Raw genomic sequence first — 20,972 nt, 5'->3', positions numbered from 1 at the left:
TTCCGCTGCCGGTCCATGGTTTTTTTAACAGCCTTAGGCATGTCGAGGGTGTCCCTGTGGATTTCCAATGGCAAGTAACTCAAAACAGGTCCAGGGGTAGAGGATGGCAATGGATTGGGTTTTTAAAGATGGCCGCCATGCTCCTTCCCATTCCTGTGCGATTACGCTATTTCCGGTTCTGCAATTTAACGGTCACCGCTAATTGCGGTGACCGCTATTTGCATGTAGCGTGAGGGCGGAGGTGCTATCTGCACTTTCGTCGAAGCCGGTAAGGGACTTTTTGGGGACTTTAGCGGCATGGCGGTAGGGTCATTACCGGCATGGCACTATGCTTGTGTCTGCGTACTCGTAATGGTATGCTATTAGCGCCCTCTTGCAAGGGCGGACACGTTAATAGCGCCATGCCGGTAATTTGCGATTTTTACCGCACAACGTGTAATGAGGCCCATAGTTTGGCTAAGCCTTGATCCAGCTGCATCCAGGAAAAGAGTGCTGAAATCATATCAAGACATAAAAACAACAGCCAAAAATGATACCAACAACCAGGAGATTTTGAAAAACAATGTATTAGACACATACTACCCAAAAAGAAGTACTGCTTTGAAAATATGTGCCTGTACCACATAACCCAACATTTTTCCTACAAGAATAATGTTAAACCAGATGAAAAATATGGAAAGCATGTGGTCTCAGTTTATGAAGGGAGCCTCATCAAACTTACCAAACCCAGCCTAATTAATCATATGAAATTATCATTTAAAACTCCTCAGCATAGAGAACTTTACTAAATGGTCCTACTGCAACTTTTAAACCATGGAGAAAAGAAGATTTTCTAGGCACCCATGACTCATTTGAAGCGGCATTCAATGCAAGTGATAGCAGTACAACAAATGTCAATTTCAAGCAATACAAAAACATGTTGGACAATGAACACCAACAAGAGGAAGGGGTTCAAGCACAACCAAATGAAGACACTCCTGAGGGTAGTCAACCTTCTGTTGCAGGAAGCCAAGAACCACTTGGAGAGCCACTCATAGTAAATAAAGCAGAATTAGCCATGACTAAAGTAGAGAACACCATGTATCAATATGAGCAATCGGAAGAAAACACTGCTGACATCACAACTAAATGATGAGCAACTTAGCATTTTCCTAGAAGTGACTGAAGAAATTGAACATGGTTTGAAGCATGTAAGTTAAAGGTGTAGCTGTCAACATTATAAACCTCTACTCCTCAACATAAGCGGTGAAGCTGGTTCTGGAAAAACATTCTTAATAAAAATCATCTGCAAATTCCTACAAAAGTTAACAAACAACAACCTTTCAGCTGTTGTAACAGCCCCACAGGTTTAGCTGCCTACAACATAGGAGGTGTTACTTTACACTGACTACTGCTCCTTCCAGTAGAACACCAAAACAAATTAGAGTACTACAAACTATCAACAGAAGCTGCTACTGAAGTACACAGAATTCTGAACCGAATGAAAAGGCTCCTAATAGATGAGGTAAGCATGGATGGTCTCCAACCTAATGTCTTTAATTCACCTTAGATTACAAGACGTCCTTAAAACAGACTAAAAAGAACTTTTTGGAGGAAAACACATTATTGTTTTTGGAGATCTCCTACAATTAACACCAGTGAAAGGTGAACCTATTTTTAAAACCTTCGGACACAAACAGTGCAGCAACATACTTGGCGGCATAGGAAATGTAAATCTCTGGCAAACTTTCCAGTACAGAGAACTAACTCAAAACCTGCGTTAGTCTGCAGACCTCACGTATGCTAAAATTTTAAAAACCATCAGGACTGGTCTTCTTTCTAAAGATGCACAATCTATCTTACATAGTAGACTCAATCTTGAGCTATATGGTCATAACACATCTGCTCCTGATGTCATGGAACAATTAGCACAAAAAATGTAAAATGCATGTCCTAATGCCAACCTTAGCAAGCTGTACACAATTCAATGAGATAAAGTTAAAAAAAGAAATGCAACCAATATTGCATATTAGCTCCACAGACAAAATGGAAGTACACAGCATGAAACGTCCTATGTGTCAACAAGCAACAGCACGACTAAATAGCTTCGAAAAATGTATCTCCAACACAGCTGGTTTGGAGAAAATGTTAACGTTGTGTTTAAACTGCAGAGTAATCTGAAAAGTAACCTTGACGTGGAGCAAGCTTTCGCCAATGGAGCAATTGGCACAGTTGCTGGCTTTCAGATGTACCCACATGACAACATCCACTTTGACAAACTTTCAGAAGTTAAAAGGATAGGACACTCAACGGCACGATTCCTTCTTTTCAAAGACATGTATGTACGCAGCAAGCAATTCTCTCTGTATCTTGTGTGTGCAGTCACTATTCACAAATCACAAGGTCTAACCCCAGATTAGGCATTGGTTGACATTGGCAGCACAGTCTTTAAAGAAGGCATGCGTTATGTAGCACTTTTACGTCTACATACAATCGAAGGACTATTTCTAGTTAATTTTGATTCAAACAAAGTCAAGGCTGACATTGTTTGCATAATAGAGTACAACAGACTACGTGCACTCTACACACCCCATCTCGATATGTACCCTGTTCCTGAAAAAGGTAAACATTTTAAAAGAAAATTAATGCAAACAGAACTTATAAGCGATCTCCCAACAATACCACCAAAGAAACTAAAAACAACTGTTACTTCAATAAAAAGTACGAACACAAATCGATCTAGTGCACACACAAGTGCATATCCATCAGGAGAATAAAGGAGAAATATATCTTCCAAAAAAACAGGTGGCGGTCCAGCAAATGACAATGAGACAGAACACTCCGGTCCATTTACATTTTCCAACACAACTGGTTGAATTACTATGCAAATGTAGCCATCAATCTTCTGTTCCAATTGCCATAAATTGTTCAAAACATTTACTTGAACGGCTCAGTCCAGTTGTGTTTACAAATGCTCGTCCTTCAAAGAAATGCCACAAACAATCCTCCAACCCTTACAGTGTCTCAGGAATAAAGCAAGAAATGCAATACTGTGCAGGAATGGTAAAATTCACTATAAACACACAGAAAGATCCACAAGAATTTCTAATGTACTTACAGCATCTAATTTACTTACTGCATATACTGGAAAGCAAAAACATACCTATAAATGAAAACTTCCAGATTTCATACACGTGGAAACATACATGCACTCTCTGCAAGCATGCTGCACAAGACAATATCCGTAATGAATGATGTGTGTATGTATCTATACCTAATTGTGAATCCATTCCATTTCATCAGCTTGTGCAAAATGCAAATCATACCATATTATGCACTGTTTGCAATTCAGACAATCGTTCCACCTTACACATAAACTCACATAGCCAATATGTAATACTAATGCTTTTAAGGTACAACGTAGATGGTACCAAAAACAACTGCAAGCTTACTAGCTTCACACACGGGCAAGTATCTCTTGGCAAGAAAACCTCCACAACAGTAGGCATAATATACCTGGTGCCATAACCACTACAGGTAACTATACTGCATACATTAAAAAAGATGTGGTTGGTTTGAATGCAATGACACTTCCATTACATTATTAGAATATGCCAACTGGTATCCAACTACATCCAAAGTGTTCCAATTCAGTTTTTGAAATGGACAACAGTTTCAATATGCCAACAGATATAAATTTAGTACATTTTTGGTAATGCTATATAGATTTTTTTCCCAATGACCCAATGATTATCCAAACAGAAACAACAACTGTGCAAAACACACACTAATGTTGTTTCAACCATAGTACTTAGAATGTATTGATTATGAGTGTCTACAAAGTTTAGACTGCTTCAAAACATACCCTTCAAAAACTGTAAAAATAGCAACTGTTAGAATATGCCAACTGGTATCTAACTGCACCCCCCATGATACTGCAATTTTACTTTTCAATAGTAAAATAGTTAGAATACACCAACAGGAATCAAACTACTTCAGAACATACCCTTATAAACTGTAAAATTATCAGCAGTTAGAATAGGCCCCAACTGGTATCTAACTGCACCCAAAATACTGCAATGTTACTTTCCAATAGTAAAATAGTTAGAATCCACCAACAGGAATGAAACTGCTTCAAAACATACCCTTAAAAAAACTGCATAACTATCAACATTTAGAATATGCCAACTGGTATCTAACTGCGCCCATTATACTGAAATGTTACTTTCCAATAGTAAAATTGTAATAATCCACCAACAGGAATGAAACTTCTTCAAAACATACCCTCAGAACTGTAAAACGATCAACAGTTAGAATACGCCAACTGGTATCTAACTGCAGCCATACTACTGCTATGCTACTTCTGAGTATCAAACTGCTTCCAAAATTACACTTCCGAACTATACAAGTAGCAACTGTTAGAATACGCCAACTGGTATCTAATTACACCTATAGTACTGCAATGCTCTTTTTCAAATAAAAATCAGTTTCAATATACCAACAGATATCTAATACTTCAAAAATGTCTTTAAAGAAAAGAGTCCAACAGCACTTTCGAAAAGCAAAACACTTACAGCATTACGATTCTTCCTACTGCAACACTGCCTGTAACAGCAAATGCACTTATTTATGCACCTTAAACATTCCTTTAAGTACTGCACACTTCAAACAAACATAATGGGACACGTAACATCAAATAAATGTAGTAGGGTTTCTTTAATCCTGTATGGATTTTTTTCCCAATGACCCAATGATTATACAAACAAAAACAGCAACTGTGCAAAAACGCACATAGTACTTGGAATGTACCAATTATGAGGGTCTAAAAATTACATGAATATGTGAGATTGTATGCAATGCGACATTGTGAACTATCCTACCTACCATATTATGCTACGTTTTTTCACAGAAAAAGAAGCAAAGATTTCTCGTGCATTACCATGTACAACAAAGTCAACCTGTACCCCAAATGGTACATCAATGGTACATCAATTATAAGTAGCACCCAAAAATCTGGCCAATGGCCACAACCACCACACCACAACTTCCCAATTCAAATGACATCTGCAGATATCAAAATAGACCGCCAACCCTATTTTTCACATATGTCAATATCCCCATATCATCTAGATTCCACACTCTCCTACTCTAACCAAGCCCTCTTATAGTCATCAAATGACCACAAACGTGTTCCTCAAACTGCCCGCTGAAGACTTATTATTACAATGGTTGTGGCCAGATTCTTGGGTGCATGGCCATATTATGCTGTGGTGGTTGTGCCAGTGCCTAGATTCTCGGGTGCATGGCCTATTTTTCACCTATGTAAACATCCCCATATCATCTAGATTCTACTCCCCTACCTGTCATGACCACTACCCCTCGCCCTGGCATTCAGGCCCCCCGGGGGCGCACCACGTTGTCTCATCATGGCCCCAAGGGACCACTCATGTCTCCCAAGACTCTATTGGAATCAGTCCTGGTGCCTTTTGCGCCAGGCTCATTTGGCAGAAGGGGGAGCTGGAGTTTCACAACATGGATCTCCCCACATGGTTCAGTTCCAGAACTGAACCATGCGGTCTACCATTTAGGGTGTGGTCTAGCCTGAAGGCACCTGGGATAACTGCAGGCCATATAAGCCACGCCCAAACTGGAGAAAACGCTTAGCGTTGCTCTGCTCTCGCAGCATGACGTTCACCACGACCTGTCAGATCTTCTTCAGCATTCCGGGCCAACACCTGCAAGAAGAAGCAGAAGAACACCATTAGTACTCTTACCTGTTAACAATTCCAGCGCCTGTCATCCGCTCCAGTGTCCAGAACATCCAGCATCTCGGTGAAAACTCGCTCTCCCTCTTGGAAGTGGCAACCTGGCGGGAAAACATAGAAAGGCAGCATTAGAAAGCGTTTATTTTTTCACATTCAAACAACGATCGGCAGTCTCACGCTTACCTGAGTTGAACTTGCTTCTAGTTCAAGGCCATTCCGGTCTTCCGACAACCTGCAAGAGAAAAGGCAAGACTGATTAATTTGCATAATTACTCGGAGGCAATTCGAACAACACATACTCACCACTCCACATCCTCTCAGCAACTTATAATCCGGAACATCACGGTGGCCTGCAAGAGAGGGACAACACAGGTTAGCACACCGCAAGAAAAGCACATAGCGCTGCGCTCCGCGCTTTCACCTACCACCTCGAGCACAGCCCCAGCCAGCACAGCATCTTCAGAACTCCTTCTGCACCTAATAGGAAAGGAAAGACATTAACAGAGGCAATTGCAATTAAGGACAAGCTGTCAAAACAGCAGACTTACCTGAGGAACTGAGTCGCAGCAGGACTGGACTCACAGGGCCCCCCCAGTGAAGCAACTCGGTTGCAACATGCCCATCCATGACGCACCCCTGCACAGAACAGCAGGACGGAGAGCGCACCATATCGAAAACCAAGAATAGGTCCTCAGCAGAATAAGAACCAGAGGGAGTGGGTCCAGGTCGGAAGCAGTCCAGCCAGATTGGGTGGCGTCCCTGTGGATACCAGGTGAGCGTTACATTACCCTAACAAAGCCCACTTGCAGTCACCAAATAAGCTGCCCGGCCAAGACTCTGTCCGCGGACTACCACAGTGCCCACAGACTGCCGCGCCCCGTACACTCTTCTTACACCTAAACAAACAACACCATATCATCTTTTTTCACTCCCCCCCCTTCCAAGCCCCTCTTTGCAACACCAAATGTCACAAAATGTGTTTCCCAGCCTTGTTCCCCATTGCGCTGTCTGCGGACAGCTGCAGCTATCCGTGGATAGGACATGGCGGGAGTTTGGGAAAAATATGACACTTTTCACCAACCAATCAGCGAGCACGTCAGATGTCCGAGGACATCAAAATGGCCCCTGGGTCAATCAGAGGCCCGTCCGCGGAGCGAAAAGGGAAGTGAGTCTGCGCACCGAACCCAGATAACACTCATTTTATACCTCCTTTCCGCCTGTTTTAAAGAACACTACTGGACGGATTAACACCAAATTTGGTGAAAATCAGTCCATCGGTTTGGGCTGTAGGCGTGAGCAACATTTTTTCCCATTGCGTCTATGGCTTTGCCCCCCCCCCCCCTTGAGGAAACCTCACCTATCTTGCCGATAACATTCAGACGGGGCCATGTACATTTTTTTGCAAAAGTTTGCTGTTTCTTTCAGGGGGGGCAAAGTTAGAAGCCACCCAAAAAGTGCTCATCCTATGAGTTGAGCAACTTAACCATAACTACAGGGTCGCTGCCACAGGCCCTGAAATATATATGGTCTAATGTTCATCACTTGGGTGAATATGTGGATTATTAGCCATGGCTGATGTCTTTTACATAGAGCTGTACTTACTTTTTACTTTAATCTGCATTTTTTAATTAAATTAAGCACTTGTTTGCACTGTAGCAATGTTAACACCGAGGAATCTGTTTTTTTCTGTGTGCGTCTCTGACCAATTATTAGTTTCAAAGGGCAAGTCGGTACATTATTTTAGAGATGTATTCCCCAAGTAGAATATTCGAAATAAACAATTACCTGAAAATGTTTGTAAGACTAGTCAAACATCTGACAATGTGTCACAGTGATAAGTGTCAACTTTGACCCTGCATCCTAAACTGCCATTTTGCTGGCTTCAATCAAAGTGGAACAATACACCTTGAAAGGTGCTTTCCAATTTCAGGCATTCCCCAAAAACGCTATTGATAATTGGCTAGATTGTTGCAACGCCGTGGGCAGAAGGCTAAACCTTGCGTCATTAAAAATCACCCATGTTTTATTACTAAATAATATAAGGCAGTATTATATTATTTTTGTCGTGGTAATTATTGAAACATGTTGATCATACTTCTAATTTGATACTATATGCTCTTTTGTGACGTTTGAGATTTAATTTATTTAAATATGCAGGGGCAGTTTTATGTGTCATTTGTTTCATGTATCTTTAACCATGTTTCAGATACATATTTCGATCTAGGGTTTCATCAGATGGAATCTACTTTATTAAGATTAATAATTTATTAATCTGCCTGTCTGGTTGCATGCATTTTGCATTTTACTATGCAGTTATTTAAACCCAGTTTGAGGTTCAATTAGATGCACTGTGCAGTTTATCAACAGCGCATTTGCACAGCACGAGCACTTTAAATACCAGTCTACGGCAGTTATTGTTTAGGTCAAACTGCTTGGACAGAATTTAAATTGTGAATTGCACACTTTACACTTTATTGTTATTTGTACTGCATGTAGAATTTCATTTATCATTCTAGGACAGTCCCCTTTGAGGTCCCCAGCGGGTCTGCTGCCACAGTTTGATGTGCGGACGATTGTATCTGTCATTTTGATGAATGTATTTAGAATTTTCATTCCGGCAGTCATTTTAGTATTGTTTAGGGTTTTAATGTAAACACTTTGCACTTTATTTAGTATTTTCACTATTTTTAGTGTTTTATGTAGTAACATATGGCAGTCACACTATGGGTGATTGCTCTTGCCCACAGTGTTAGTTGTGAATTTTGTATAAGGTCCAGTGCATATGATCTAGCACCTTATTTATTATGTATTATTATTCTCTGGTAGTCATTTCTATGTCTCTCTCCTCTGCCATATTTTTCATTCAGTGGTCTTTTTGACTTGCAGCCTTTATGCTCCATGTTAAGATGGCCACTGTCATCAACTGCAGTTTGAGGATGCTTTTTTCACTATCAAGAGCACCTTGTGACTATGAATTATCCCTGTATTTGTTGTGTGATCAAGCACCAGGGGCCAGATTACAGAAACTTTGCACCAATGCAAGTGCAATGTTTGCACGGTATTAGCACTACGGCAAAGTTTGCTCTATTTTTAAAGACACTGGGACACATAAAAAAAACATTGCACCTTGACAAGTGCAGTTTGGCATAGGGCTAAAATTACGCTGGTGCAAAAAAAGATGCATTTTCACTACATTAATACATAATGGTATTTGCACTAGTGCAACCTTTGCCCTGATGTAAAAATGCATCAAAAAGTGTATCAATTTTAGCCCTGGTGCTTGAGGTGCAATGGTTTTTTTTATATGTCCCAGTGTTTTTAAAAATATGGCAAACTTTGATCTAGTGCTAATCCGATGCAAGTGCAAAGTTTGCACTTGCATCGGTGCAACGTTTTTGTAATGTGGCCCCCTGGTGTTGGTGTGAAACGCTTAGCTTTTTCATCCGTTGTTTTGGATATTACATACACAATAAAGATATTTTTTCGGAACTTATTTTGCCCATGATTGGTGCCCATTATTTGCTGTGCTACGAGTGCAACCTCTGTGGCGCTGGCCCTTTAAGGGCCCGCACGCGACGGGGTGACGTTCACTCCGTCTCGTGCCCTGTTAAATGCACGGGGCGTGTCCGGTGGCGTCACAACCACCGGGAAGCCCACACGAGAAACATCTCTGTCTCCGTGCCTCTGTGTCACAGGGGGTGGGGGGCTCACGGACGGCAGTGTCTGAACACTGCTAACAGTGGTGACGAGGACCGGACCACTCCCTGGGACAGGCGGAGATAATCGCTTGCAGCGCAGATGATTCCACGTGAGCGCTGCAGCGAAATCTGACCGCGGAGAGGGGAGAGGCACACGCGGCCGACGGCCATTTTGATGAATAAGCCTTGGATGCTAACTGCTTCATAACGAAGCATCTGTGAGCCATCCGGACACAATTTTTGGACCATCCAGTGGCAGATAGCCACTGGAAACAGCACGTGTCAATTTTCAAATGATTCACAGACATTTTCACTGTTTGTCACCGAGTGAATGGGTGAGACTCCATAGGAAGCCTGCCAAATCCACGTTGGGACCCGCCCTGCTCAATTTTTGGACTCTTCATTTTCCTGCCTGCTGGCCGGAGCGGTGCAGCTACGAGGGGCACATCTGAAGATTGGTGGCATTTGGGACCGCATCAGGAGACTGTCTGCTGAGGAAGGTGCTGGTGGCATCTGGCGGTGAGTTGCGGCCCCATTACTCAAATACTCTGGGGTGCCTGTGCGCTATACACAATGAGCCAAGCTGCTGCTGCGGCTGCAGCTGCTGCTGCTGCCGCTGCTCCTGCGGTTCAGCCTCCGCCCGCCCTCCTGCCAAGACCTCTCCTTAAGCCACCTGGGTCCCTACAGCCAATGCCTGAGTTTGATATCTCGGGCACACCATCAAGCCTGGGACAGAGGTGGAAGATGTGGATAGACAGGCTCGAGATGTACTTCAGGGCCACGATGGAGACGAGTGATGACAGTAAGCTGGCTACTCTCTTGTATTCGGCTGGCCCGGCTGTGCATGAGATTTTTCTGTCCCTACAACCAGCGGATGGGTCGTTTGTAGCGGCAAAGGATGCACTCCATAATCATTTTCTGCCGATGGCTAATGCTGATTTTGAACGTTTTCTCATGGGGACTGCTCGACAGAAGGATGACGAAACTCTTGACGTGTTCCATGGGCGGCTGCGCAGACTGGCGGTGCCATGTGCATGGAACGACCCGGAAGTCATGATTCGCAATCAGCTCATTCAGAGGTGCGCCTCTGGGAAACTGCGGTGCCAAATACTGCGCGAGCCTGGCATCACCCTTCCTCGCATCCTAGAACTTGGAAGATGCCACGAGGTGTCTGAGTTGCGGGCAACTAGAATTGAAGCGAGTGTGCGCCCAGGCAAAGTGGGAAGTATGCGCGGTCGGTAGAGGCCGCGGAGCGAGGCGCCCCATGAACACACAGGGCCTGCGCCCGCCAGGAACGACCTCATTGTGCCCGAAATGCGGGTACGACCTTCCGCACCCGGCTGAATGCCCTGCGACGGGGGTGAAGTGTGACAGGTGCGGAGGCGCAGATCATTTCGCCAGGATGTGCAGAACTGCAGCTCCGAAGGTAGTGCCCAGGGGGCCTGTTCGAGCCGGTGCATTCCGCCCCCAGAGGGCGTCAAACGTTGCCCAGGTTCACCAGGGTGACGAAGGGGCCCCTCAGGAGAGGGAGGAAGAGGATGATGAGAACATTTTCTTTGTGTCCAGTGTGAGCATGCTGAGAACTCGCTCCAAGAGACAGCCCAGATGCGACGTGCTGGTCAATGAGGACTCTATACCAACGCTAGTGGACATCGGTACATCCGTGAATGGTATGGCCAGTTCGCACTATGATATGATGCAGACCCCGCCCACGCTGACGACGCCAAGGGCACGTATTTTCGCATTTGGAGGCGACCAGCCCATTCCTTTGGACGGCGTGTTCGTGGCAGAAGTTCAGTACGGCGACTCATCCATACGGGCCAGATTCTATGTCACGCCGGTGAGTAACAACACACTGCTGTGCTGTGCTGCGGCTGAAGCTCTGGGCATTGTGACATTCGCTTATTCGCTATATCTGGATGACATTCACGTGCTCCTGGCCAAACACAGCTCCCTGTTCGAAGGCATTGGACAGTTGGTGGGTGAGCGGGTTTGGCTACACATCGATGAGTCGATCCAACCAGCGGCGCTGAAGCACCGGCGAGTACCTTTTCATCTCAGGGATCTGGTGGATCAAGAGCTGGACAATCTCGTAGGGTTGGACATCATTGAAAAGGTTGAAGGCCCCACCCCATGGGTGTCTCCCATTGTCATCGCACGCAAGCCCAAACATCCCGACGCAGTTAGAATCTGCGTGGACATGTGACTCCCCAACAAGGCCATAAAGAGGGAACGGCACTTGACCCCTACCATCGATGACATTATAGAGGAACTGCAAGGGGCGAGGTTCTTTTCCAAACTGGATCTCAGAGCAGGCTATCATCAGGTGGTCCTGCACCCCGAGTCCTGCTACATCAGAACGTTCACCACTCATCGAGGTCTGTACCGATATAAGAGGTTGAGTTTTGGGGTGTCTTCTGCGGCGGAGGTGTTCCAGAACATCATAAGAGGAGCACTGGCTGATCTGGATGGAGTTCTTAACATCAGCGATGACATCCTGGTGTACGCCAAGTCAGAAACTGAGCATCTGGCACAACTGGCCAAGACCTTTGAGCGCCCTTGCTCGCTGGGACTTACCCTACACGAGGACAAGTGCGAGTTTCTGAAGACCACCATCGAATTCCTCGGATTCGTATTTAAGGCGGATGGAGTGTCGCCTGACCCCCGCAAAGTGAGAGACATAAAAGAGGCGCGTCCGCCAGAAAATGTTGCGGAGGTGAGGAGCTTTTGGGGCATGGTCACTTATTGTGGCCGCTTCATCCGGAATCTGGCGTCCCGCACACCGTCTGGCAGTGGGGCCCCCTTGAGCAAGCGGCATTCGATGATATCAAGAGTGCCTTGGCGGCAGACAACACCATGGCGTTTTTCGATCCGAGCCTGCAGACGGAGATCGTAGTGGATGCCAGCCCCTATGGCCTGGTGCAGTGCTGACTCAGGTGGGGAGCGACCAAGAGATTCGGCCCATAGCATACGCCAGCAAGGCGCTTTCTTACACCGAGCAAAGATACTCTCAGATTGAGAGGGAAGCCTTGGCGGTGTTGTGGGGCTGCAGACATTTTAGTCCTGGGGCGCCCTGTGACCGTCGTCACGGACCACAAACCGCTGTTGCCGATCATGGCTGGCTCATCATCCCGACCACCAGTGAGGATAGAGCGCTGGATGCTCGCACTGCTCGAGTATGGTGTATCGCTGATATATCGCCCTGGGGCTAACAATGCGGCAGACTACCTCTCTCGACATCCAAGAGGCGGCTCGCAGGAGTCCGCGGATGAAGCCGACGAATATGTTCGCCTGGTCGTGGAAACGGCCACCCCAAACTCCATGCAGGTGGAAGAGCTGGAGCTGGCGTCAAAAAGCGACGAGTGTTTTGCCATCCTGAGGGAGGCCATGCAGCGGGGTGCCTGGAAGACGGTGCTGGAGGCGGTGGAATGCCAAACATGTGAAGCCAGAGTGGCCCTGGAGCAGTTATGGCGAGTGAGAGAAGAACTGACGTTCTCGGAGTCGGGGCTGTTACTAAGGGGTGAGAGGATCGTGGTGCCCCAGGCCAAAGTTACGCAGGTCATCGCCCTGGTGCACCAGGGCCACCAAGGGGCCCCCAAAACAAAGGCTTGCCTCCACCAGAGCTAGAGCGGAAGGTGGAGGCGTTTGTGGAGGCGTTTGTTGCATGGTGCGTATGGTGCCAGGCCGCGGCACCGGCCCAGCCAGAACCGTCCATCGAAACGATGCCAAGAGGGACTAGGCCATGGGAAGTCGTACATGCAGACTCAGGGTCCACGTCGAGAGGCACTCACTTCCTGGTTGTGGTGGACGAGTGGTCTCAATATCCGGAGGTCGAGTTCATAGAGTCCGTCGCATTTGAGAATGTGGTGGTGGCGCTGGAGAAGATTTTTGCCACCCATGGCCTGCCCTCCAGGCTGTGCTCCAACAATGGGGCACCATTCCAGGGCGAGAGCTTCACTGAGCTCATGAAGGACTATGGTATCCAGCACCGAAGAGTCACCTCACTCTGGCCCTGGGCCAACGGTGAAGCAGAGCGCATGATGCGCACACTTAACAAAGTCTTCAGGATCGCCCAAGGAAAGGGCGAGTGTTTGCAGAGGGCACTGTATGTGTTCCTGCGGGGATATCGAACCACACCCCACTCGTCAACGGGGGTGGCACTGGCAGAGGCTCTCTTCCAACGATGCCCGAGGGACGTTATACCGGAGGTGGGGGACAGGGAGCCCGCCGTCATTGACAATGAACAGGTCGAGAAGGACAGACGAACAAGGACGCAGATGGAAAACATCAGAAGAGGTCTGAGACCCCCACACATTGCTCCGGGGGATGAGGTGCTGGTGAAGAATCGCCACCCACAAGGCAAGCTGTCCCACACGTACGAACCTGCCCCTCTGGACGTCATGGCGGTGAAGGGCTCTATGGTGACTGCATCTGATGGAATGTCATCTGTGACGAGAAATGCCCGCTTCTTCAAGAAAATCGGCGAGCCGAGAGTGGATAGCCCGGACAACCGAGGAGGTGAGGAGGCGCTGGATGAAGGCGTGGATGAAAGCCCCGCTGTGGATTCTTCTGTTCGGGGCGGGCCAGGGCAAAACACACTGGCCAGAGACGTTGGCAGGAGGTACCCCCTGAGAACATGGTGTGGGAAACCTGCCCATCTCACGGACTATGTGACAGACTGAGCTGGGAGGCTGACCGGGGACATGGTCAGGCCGTGGCAAGCACCCTCGGGGGTTCCAGGTTGGCTGTTAATAAACGGGGGTTCACTGTGTGTGTATTTGGTGTGATGTGCAAACGTTTGATAGTTAGAGCCTCTTTTATCCAATTTGTTGTTATGGAAAAGGAGGAGTGTGGCGCTGGCCCTTCAAGGGTGTGCACGCAACAGGGTGACGTTCACTCCGTCGCGTGCCCTGTTAAATAAACGGGGCGTGTCCGGTGGCGTCACAACCACCGGGGAGCCCACACGAGAAACATCTCTGTCTCCGTGCCTCTGTGTCACTGGGGGTGGGGGGCTCACGGACGGCAGTGTCTGAACACTGCTAACAACCTCAATCTCTTTTGGGGTTCTTTTTTTCTCGTAGAGAGAGAGATGTGTTCCCTAAGTACAATATTCGAAATACACAATTAACTGAACATGTTTGCATGTCTAGTCTGGCAATTCGAACAACTCACAATGTGTCACAGTGATAAATAAGTGTCAACTTTGTCCCTGCATCACAAACTGTCATTTTGCTGGCGGCAAGCAAAGTGGAACAATCCACCTTGAAACGCGCTTTCCAATTTCAGGCATTCCCCCAAAAAGCTATCGATAATTAGGTAGATTCTCGCGACGTCGTGGGCAAGAACGCTAAAGCTCGTGTCATCAAAAATCACCCTTTTTATTGTCAAACCCGCCCATGGCTTAGGAACTGGATACATGGTTTAGAATATTTCCAGTCTCGGCAATATGATCACCTGTCCTTACTCTGTTAAGGGGATTAACATTTTGAATCCAACAATTCACGAACACCGTGACACGGGATCCCGAATCTTTCTTACTTTCCCTAAGCAGCAGTTTCAAACGCCACGAATATAATATTTAAGGAGAGGCTTCATTTGTAAAGTTCAGTTGAACATATCTCTCGGATAACAATTCTTTCGCACTGATTTTAACATCGATTTGGGGAAAAAGTGTACCAATTATGTATATACTTTTAAAACATATGCATGTTAATGACTAATAGTAGGCTAACTTTTTTTTTAACAGTTGAGCAATGTCAGTATATCTTTAAAACCTCTAAAATGCGATGTGCTACTTACCACATGCGACATAGTTCTTAGTATCGAATCTATGAACATTACTTTCCATCCCTCCTCGACGTTTTCCGGGAGCGGTAAATAGAAATAATACGCTACAAGCGCAGACGCAATTGCGAGGTACACTAATTTTGATGCCATTCTTAAATTACCACTTCTTTCAGAACCGGTCTTTGTTATTGTTTCTCCTCCTCTGTGCTTCCTCAAAGCGCAACTAAACACTACAAGGAAATCGGCGCATGACCCATTGCAATATTAACAGGGCGTTCAGGATGCAACTGGGCCCTAGCGCCTTCACAGTGTGCTCCTTTTTACCCAGCAGAGCACGGTAATCATTAATCATCGCCTAGCACAAGGCGCGCGGCCACACCCGTCACGCTGCACGGTTATGAAATCCTCTGATGTGTTCCCAAGAATATTTTGAGACAAATTGAAAAGTAACGTCCTAATAAATCTCATTATATTCGAAGTAGACATTGTGCTTCAACTAAACAGACTATAGCCACGCAAAATTAGCGAAGGATTTTTTTTTTGTTTAAAGAAATCTCTTTCCGTGACCAAAATTGCTCGTTCGAAAATAAGTTTTACGTCATTTACATGAATTGAAGAACCATGTTTTTGATGTAAGAAATATATATTTTTTTCTACAGAGCAAATTTTGATAATACCTCAAATATCAGAGATAGAACATGTTTTGTGATGGGATGGAAAGGAAGGGCCAAGGCCAGGGCCAGCTTAAGATATGTCAGAGCTGGTGGAGCAGAGGTGTTGCTAGGTCTGGGAAAGCCCCCGGGCTGAGCTGTCAGGACTGGGGGCTAGCTAGCCTTTTGGTTGTAGCTCCTGAGATTCTATCAGGGGCTACAATAAAAAGACCAGGGGCTATAGTCCCCTTAGACCCCCCAGCAACGCCTTTGTGGTGGGGGATCGATTTCAGCATGTTGTTTGGGGGACCCCTTGTTTTACAACTGGGAGAAACAATCCAAGGCATTCTTGGGGTGCTTAAATTATAAGTAAGTCAAAGAATAGCTGCTGATTATCACTGGTGAGCCAGGGGGTAGCTGAACCACTAGAGGTCCAATCCATGGACTTATTTGCACAGGAAACAAGGAACTGCATGCAAAATCCTGTTGGCCGATTCATGGAATCGAATGCGCAGAACTTTTCCAGGACTTGTGTGGAGTTTGTGCAGCCTCAGCACCTCTCTGCGAGCCGTTGAGCGCCTTGTGCGAGACACTACGCAGAACATGGGTGAGGCTTGCACAGAGGGCTGGGAAGGGTGCGGAACACATGAAATGGGGAAGAACATGTGAAAAAGTGGACATTACGAGGGCCAACCCGCAGGCAGGCCCTTGCACACCCCCAATTGCAGCCAACGACACATATTCATGGAACCACCCTCCCAATCTCTCGGCATAGGGTTCCGATCTAATGTAGGGGTGCACGTACGCAGTGTAGTGGGGTGCAGGAACGGTTTACGGTGGTTCCCACACAGATTTTCTGAGTTCAACCTGAGTTACGAAGTATCTTACGCTTGTTGTAGGGGTGCCAGTAACAGTTACGGGAGCTCCCTTCACAGGGTTCCTGAGATGCAGGCCTGCTTGTGCGGGACCAAACGCACTGTTTGAAGGGTGCGTGTTTTAACTCCTGGGTGAGCACACAAAGGTAGCTGTTCTGGCTGTTTATGCTTTGCATGTGGGCATGTTGGGGGCATTCCGGGCGCGACATGCAAATACGGTTATGTAGTTCAGTAAATTCCATGAATATGCAGGGCACACATTTTGTAATCTGTATGCAGGCTCGCGCAGTGTCGTTCTCGGCACGCAGCAATTGTGGGAGAAATGCACTCTTTTCCATGAATCAGGCCCTTAATGTCGGCTGAAAAGCTATTTATTAAACACTCTCTGACAGCAGTGTGCTATGAGGTGCGTGTTATTGTCAGAGAAACCAGAGTAAAAAGGCAAAGAGGTGATAGCCTGAAATGTGCAAACTGTGCATGTTTAATATCCTAAATTAAATTTTCTGTGTTATAAAACTGCCAACATGGGACAACTGCTCTGGGCCACAGAGCCTGTGGGCCCGATTCATGGAATAGTTTGCATTTCTACTGCAATTCCCACATGCAGAGAACAACACTGAGAGAGCCTGTGCGCCGGATAAAAAATGCGTGCCCTGCATATTCATGGAATTAACTGCGCCAAGTAACTGTATTCACAAGTCGTGGCCGTAACACCCCCAAAACCCCCCCGCCACCCTTCCATGCAAAGCTAAAACAGCCACATTAATTTACACTTGTGGGGTCCCAGTGCGAAAACACACACATACCATGAACAGTGCATTGGGCCCCCCAACCAAGCATGCACCTCGGCACCACTGCACGGTGTACCACGTAACTGTAACCAGCACCCTGAGGACATCTAATCAGTTTCCCAAAAAGCATTAATTTTTCTAGTAAAACTGCATGCGAACCCCCGTAAACAGTCCCTGCACCCTGCTATGCTGTGTATGAGCACCACAAAGTACGTTTGGAAACACGTCTGTGTGCATGCAGCCCTAAATCCGACACGCAAACCCACCTCGAGAATTGTGATTCCTCTGCGCAAGTCTGTACGCCTGCTTCAGGGTGGCAGAGATTTCGAGGGCACTGCATGGGCATTTTTCAGGCGAGAGGTTGCACGGTCACTCCACGAATATGCTTTTACATGCACATTTTTAGGTGTGCTATGGACTGCCTGTGGTCCGACTCTCGTAACACTTACTTTCTGGCTTGTTCTTCCCCATTTTACGTGTTCTGCCCCTACTACGGCCTCTACGCAGGCCACGCCCACCCTCTGCTGACAGTCTCCCGCAAGGCACTTGGCCACTCACAGAGCCATGCCGAGCCTGCACAAACTCCACGCAAGTCCCGGAAAACACCTGTGCAGACGCTTCCATGAATCGATGAGCAGTGTTTCGCAAGCAGTTTGACACACAAGATCCTGATTTTACACGCAAATAATTCCATGAATCAGGCCCTGTGGCTCCATTTCATCTGAAAAGATTGAAAGACCCTAAAATCGTCTCTACATGCAGCAACACCTACAGCACCCATCAGAATGGTGCTGATACAGTGACATGGATGCTTGTCTCCAAGTTTGTCCATGGCATTCACCAATTCAGAATGAGGGTGTTATACATTATCTATTAGAAGATTATCATATTACAGTAAATTGATGTACAAAACCATGCAACTACTAGACAGGGCTCTAAAATGTTTGTTGATAAAAAAAAAAAAACATCTGTTCCTTCCTCAGGTTGTGAGTGTAATGTAACAAGTTGGAAAGTAGTGTACAAATCCAAAACATTGGAGAACACAAAAGTATTGTCTTAGTTCTGCACAGAAATGGAGGTAGGCGGGGAAGTGGTGGGCGCAGTGCTTAATTTATTTAAAAAAAATAATGACAAGTGCCATAGCTCAAGTATTTTCTAGCATGCTTTAAACACTCTTGGCAACCTTTACTGGACTTTGCTTCTGGCAAATTCTTACTTTTTAGCTTTTTTAATGTTTTTTGGGGGTTGTCAGCTGTGGTATTGCATCAATACCTAGATTGCCATGGGTAAGGTTAAATCATTTTTCAAATTTAATACATATCCACTTGCGACTTCCCATTAGATATTTAAATTCTTTTGAGTGCCAAATAATTTTCTTCACACTTGATTACTTTTTCAAAATTATGGTATATTTATTCCATATACAAGCTCTTATTCTCATTCCACATACAAGTTCTCTTACTCTCTACACGTGTTTCACCTTTGTTCATATCACAAAGGATCTTCGGGAGAGATATGATTGCTGTTTTTAAAAAAAAAAGAAAAACAAAAAATTATTATATTTAGTTCACTAAAAGAAAAATTATTTAAATGAAAAATACGTAACACATATTTTTATATTTTCTAACATTTTTCTGAACATTAATCATGAAGACAAAATAGTTCCTTTTAAATGCCACTCACCAATTTTGTTTATTTTGGGCTTGTTTTGCCACAATTCAATCATACAACTTTGTTCTATGTACTTCTGTGGGTTGGCTTTAAATTTCCTTTGGGTGTTTATTCCCTAATTGGACAAGAAGGCACATATATATTTATTTTAGAATTTAGGTTAGGTAAAACCTTGTTAGGTTACATTCTAGTTAGCAAACACACTTCTAAGTCTAAGGGGGAATCAGGGTTTCCTCAGCTTACCTGTTTCACAGAGGTGATCTGCTTGTCACTCTCAAGCTCCTTTTCTGGTGCGCTTTTTTAGATTACAATTCGCGCATTTAAATACTGTTTTCGCATGTGATGTCATCACGCTATTTTCTAGCATGCTCATGCCACAACGAAGTGGGCAATTTCCTGCCCACTGTTGTAATACCTAGCTGTGACCGTTAGAGTCAACATGTTTGGGGTTGCACCTGAAACTCACGCCAGATCATTGGTAGCGAAGAATGCACTGTCTATGGCAGTTGTGTGATTTAGAAATACAAATCAACATAACATAAAATACCATAAGATACTACCTTGTTTTCAAATGACACAAAACGTTTAGGTGCTTTTTTTAAATGGTTAACATGTTGCTTTGATTCTGTAGGTGGCACATGGAATATGCCCATATATCCTGAGAAAATTGAACTTCCTTCTGTAAATAGATGGACAAAGGCAGACAATATCATTACTGAACCGATGAATGTGACTGTCAAACACTGAAGAAAGATCCTCTTATGCAAGTTGGCTCACAGGACTGACTCTCCTTCTTAGTGGTGGCTTCGCCCCTGGGTTCTCCTCTGCCCTGCTAACAGCACTAGTGATTGTGAAATGCCAATCGCAGTCAAATGCTTGCACGTGTGGCCTATGCCTGCGTATTGGCATACTCAGCGCTGTTGCATAACAGAAGAAAAAGAGGCAGTCCTGAGTTAAATAAGACCCAGTCTGCACTTGCTGAGTTCCCCGTCTTCAAAGGGCCTGGTTTGTGCATGCCATGTGCCAGCCATAGCCCTGCCACTTTCACATATGCATGTGTGTGTCTGTCTGCCATCTGAACAAATCAATTGTCCCTGGCACCAGTGCTGCCCAGCTGCTGCCTGCACGACATGCTGGAGTCACCCATCCTGATGTCATGGTTCTGGCTATTATTAACCTATCGGAGAGGCACCAATGTCACAGAGACTGACTGCAACAGTATGCAGCATTACCAGCAACAGTGTCACGCATTAACATCTTCCAACTCATTTCTAATCATGAAAATGGAACTTGCACAGTCGCGCCAGCGTTGGTCGTCATGATCATGAATAACAATGACCCGGCCATCTATGCAGCGACACATGGCCCATTGTGACCAAATGCCCCCTGGCAACGAACGGTGTGAAAGTGCCAGGTTTTGTATTTTTATTTAACTTAAAATAATGCAGATAAGTCTGTTCTGAAAATAAGGTCTGTAAACAGGCCCCACTTTCATAAATTCTCCATGCCAAAATGAAAGTGCTCACATGCTGGAACCAGTCCCCTGACATCTGCCATGCCCATAGGTTCAAAAATATTGCATTGCAAAAATTGCTAATGTTTCATCACTGCCAGCTAGCATTTATGCACCATTTAGAAATACTTATCATCACCTCTCTGACTCTTTCTCCATAAAACATGTATACACTCGCTCTATATCTAGTAACTATGCATTAATATCATATTTTCTATGGTGTGTCACTTAATTGTGCATGCA

General features: G+C 45.5%; 1 protein-coding gene across 1 annotated transcript in view; it reads right to left on the bottom strand.

The window, feature by feature from the left end:
• Nucleotides 1-15,471, bottom strand: part of LOC138491710 (arylacetamide deacetylase-like) — a 200,339-nt gene extending 184,868 nt beyond the window's left edge. The window contains exon 1 of the mRNA XM_069618392.1: nucleotides 15,242-15,471. Coding sequence (XP_069474493.1) covers nucleotides 15,242-15,379 — 138 coding nt within the window. The 5' untranslated portion in view covers nucleotides 15,380-15,471. The remainder of the gene's footprint in view (nucleotides 1-15,241) is intronic.
• Between the last annotated feature and the right edge of the window lie 5,501 nt (nucleotides 15,472-20,972).

The sequence above is a fragment of the Ambystoma mexicanum genome, chromosome 10 (genome assembly GCF_040938575.1).
Source record: "Ambystoma mexicanum isolate Mex_15411 chromosome 10, UKY_AmexF1_1, whole genome shotgun sequence".
Lineage (NCBI taxonomy): Eukaryota > Metazoa > Chordata > Amphibia > Caudata > Ambystomatidae > Ambystoma > Ambystoma mexicanum.
The sequence above is the reverse complement of the archived record's forward strand: the minus strand, read 5'-3'. Positions and strand labels throughout refer to the sequence as shown.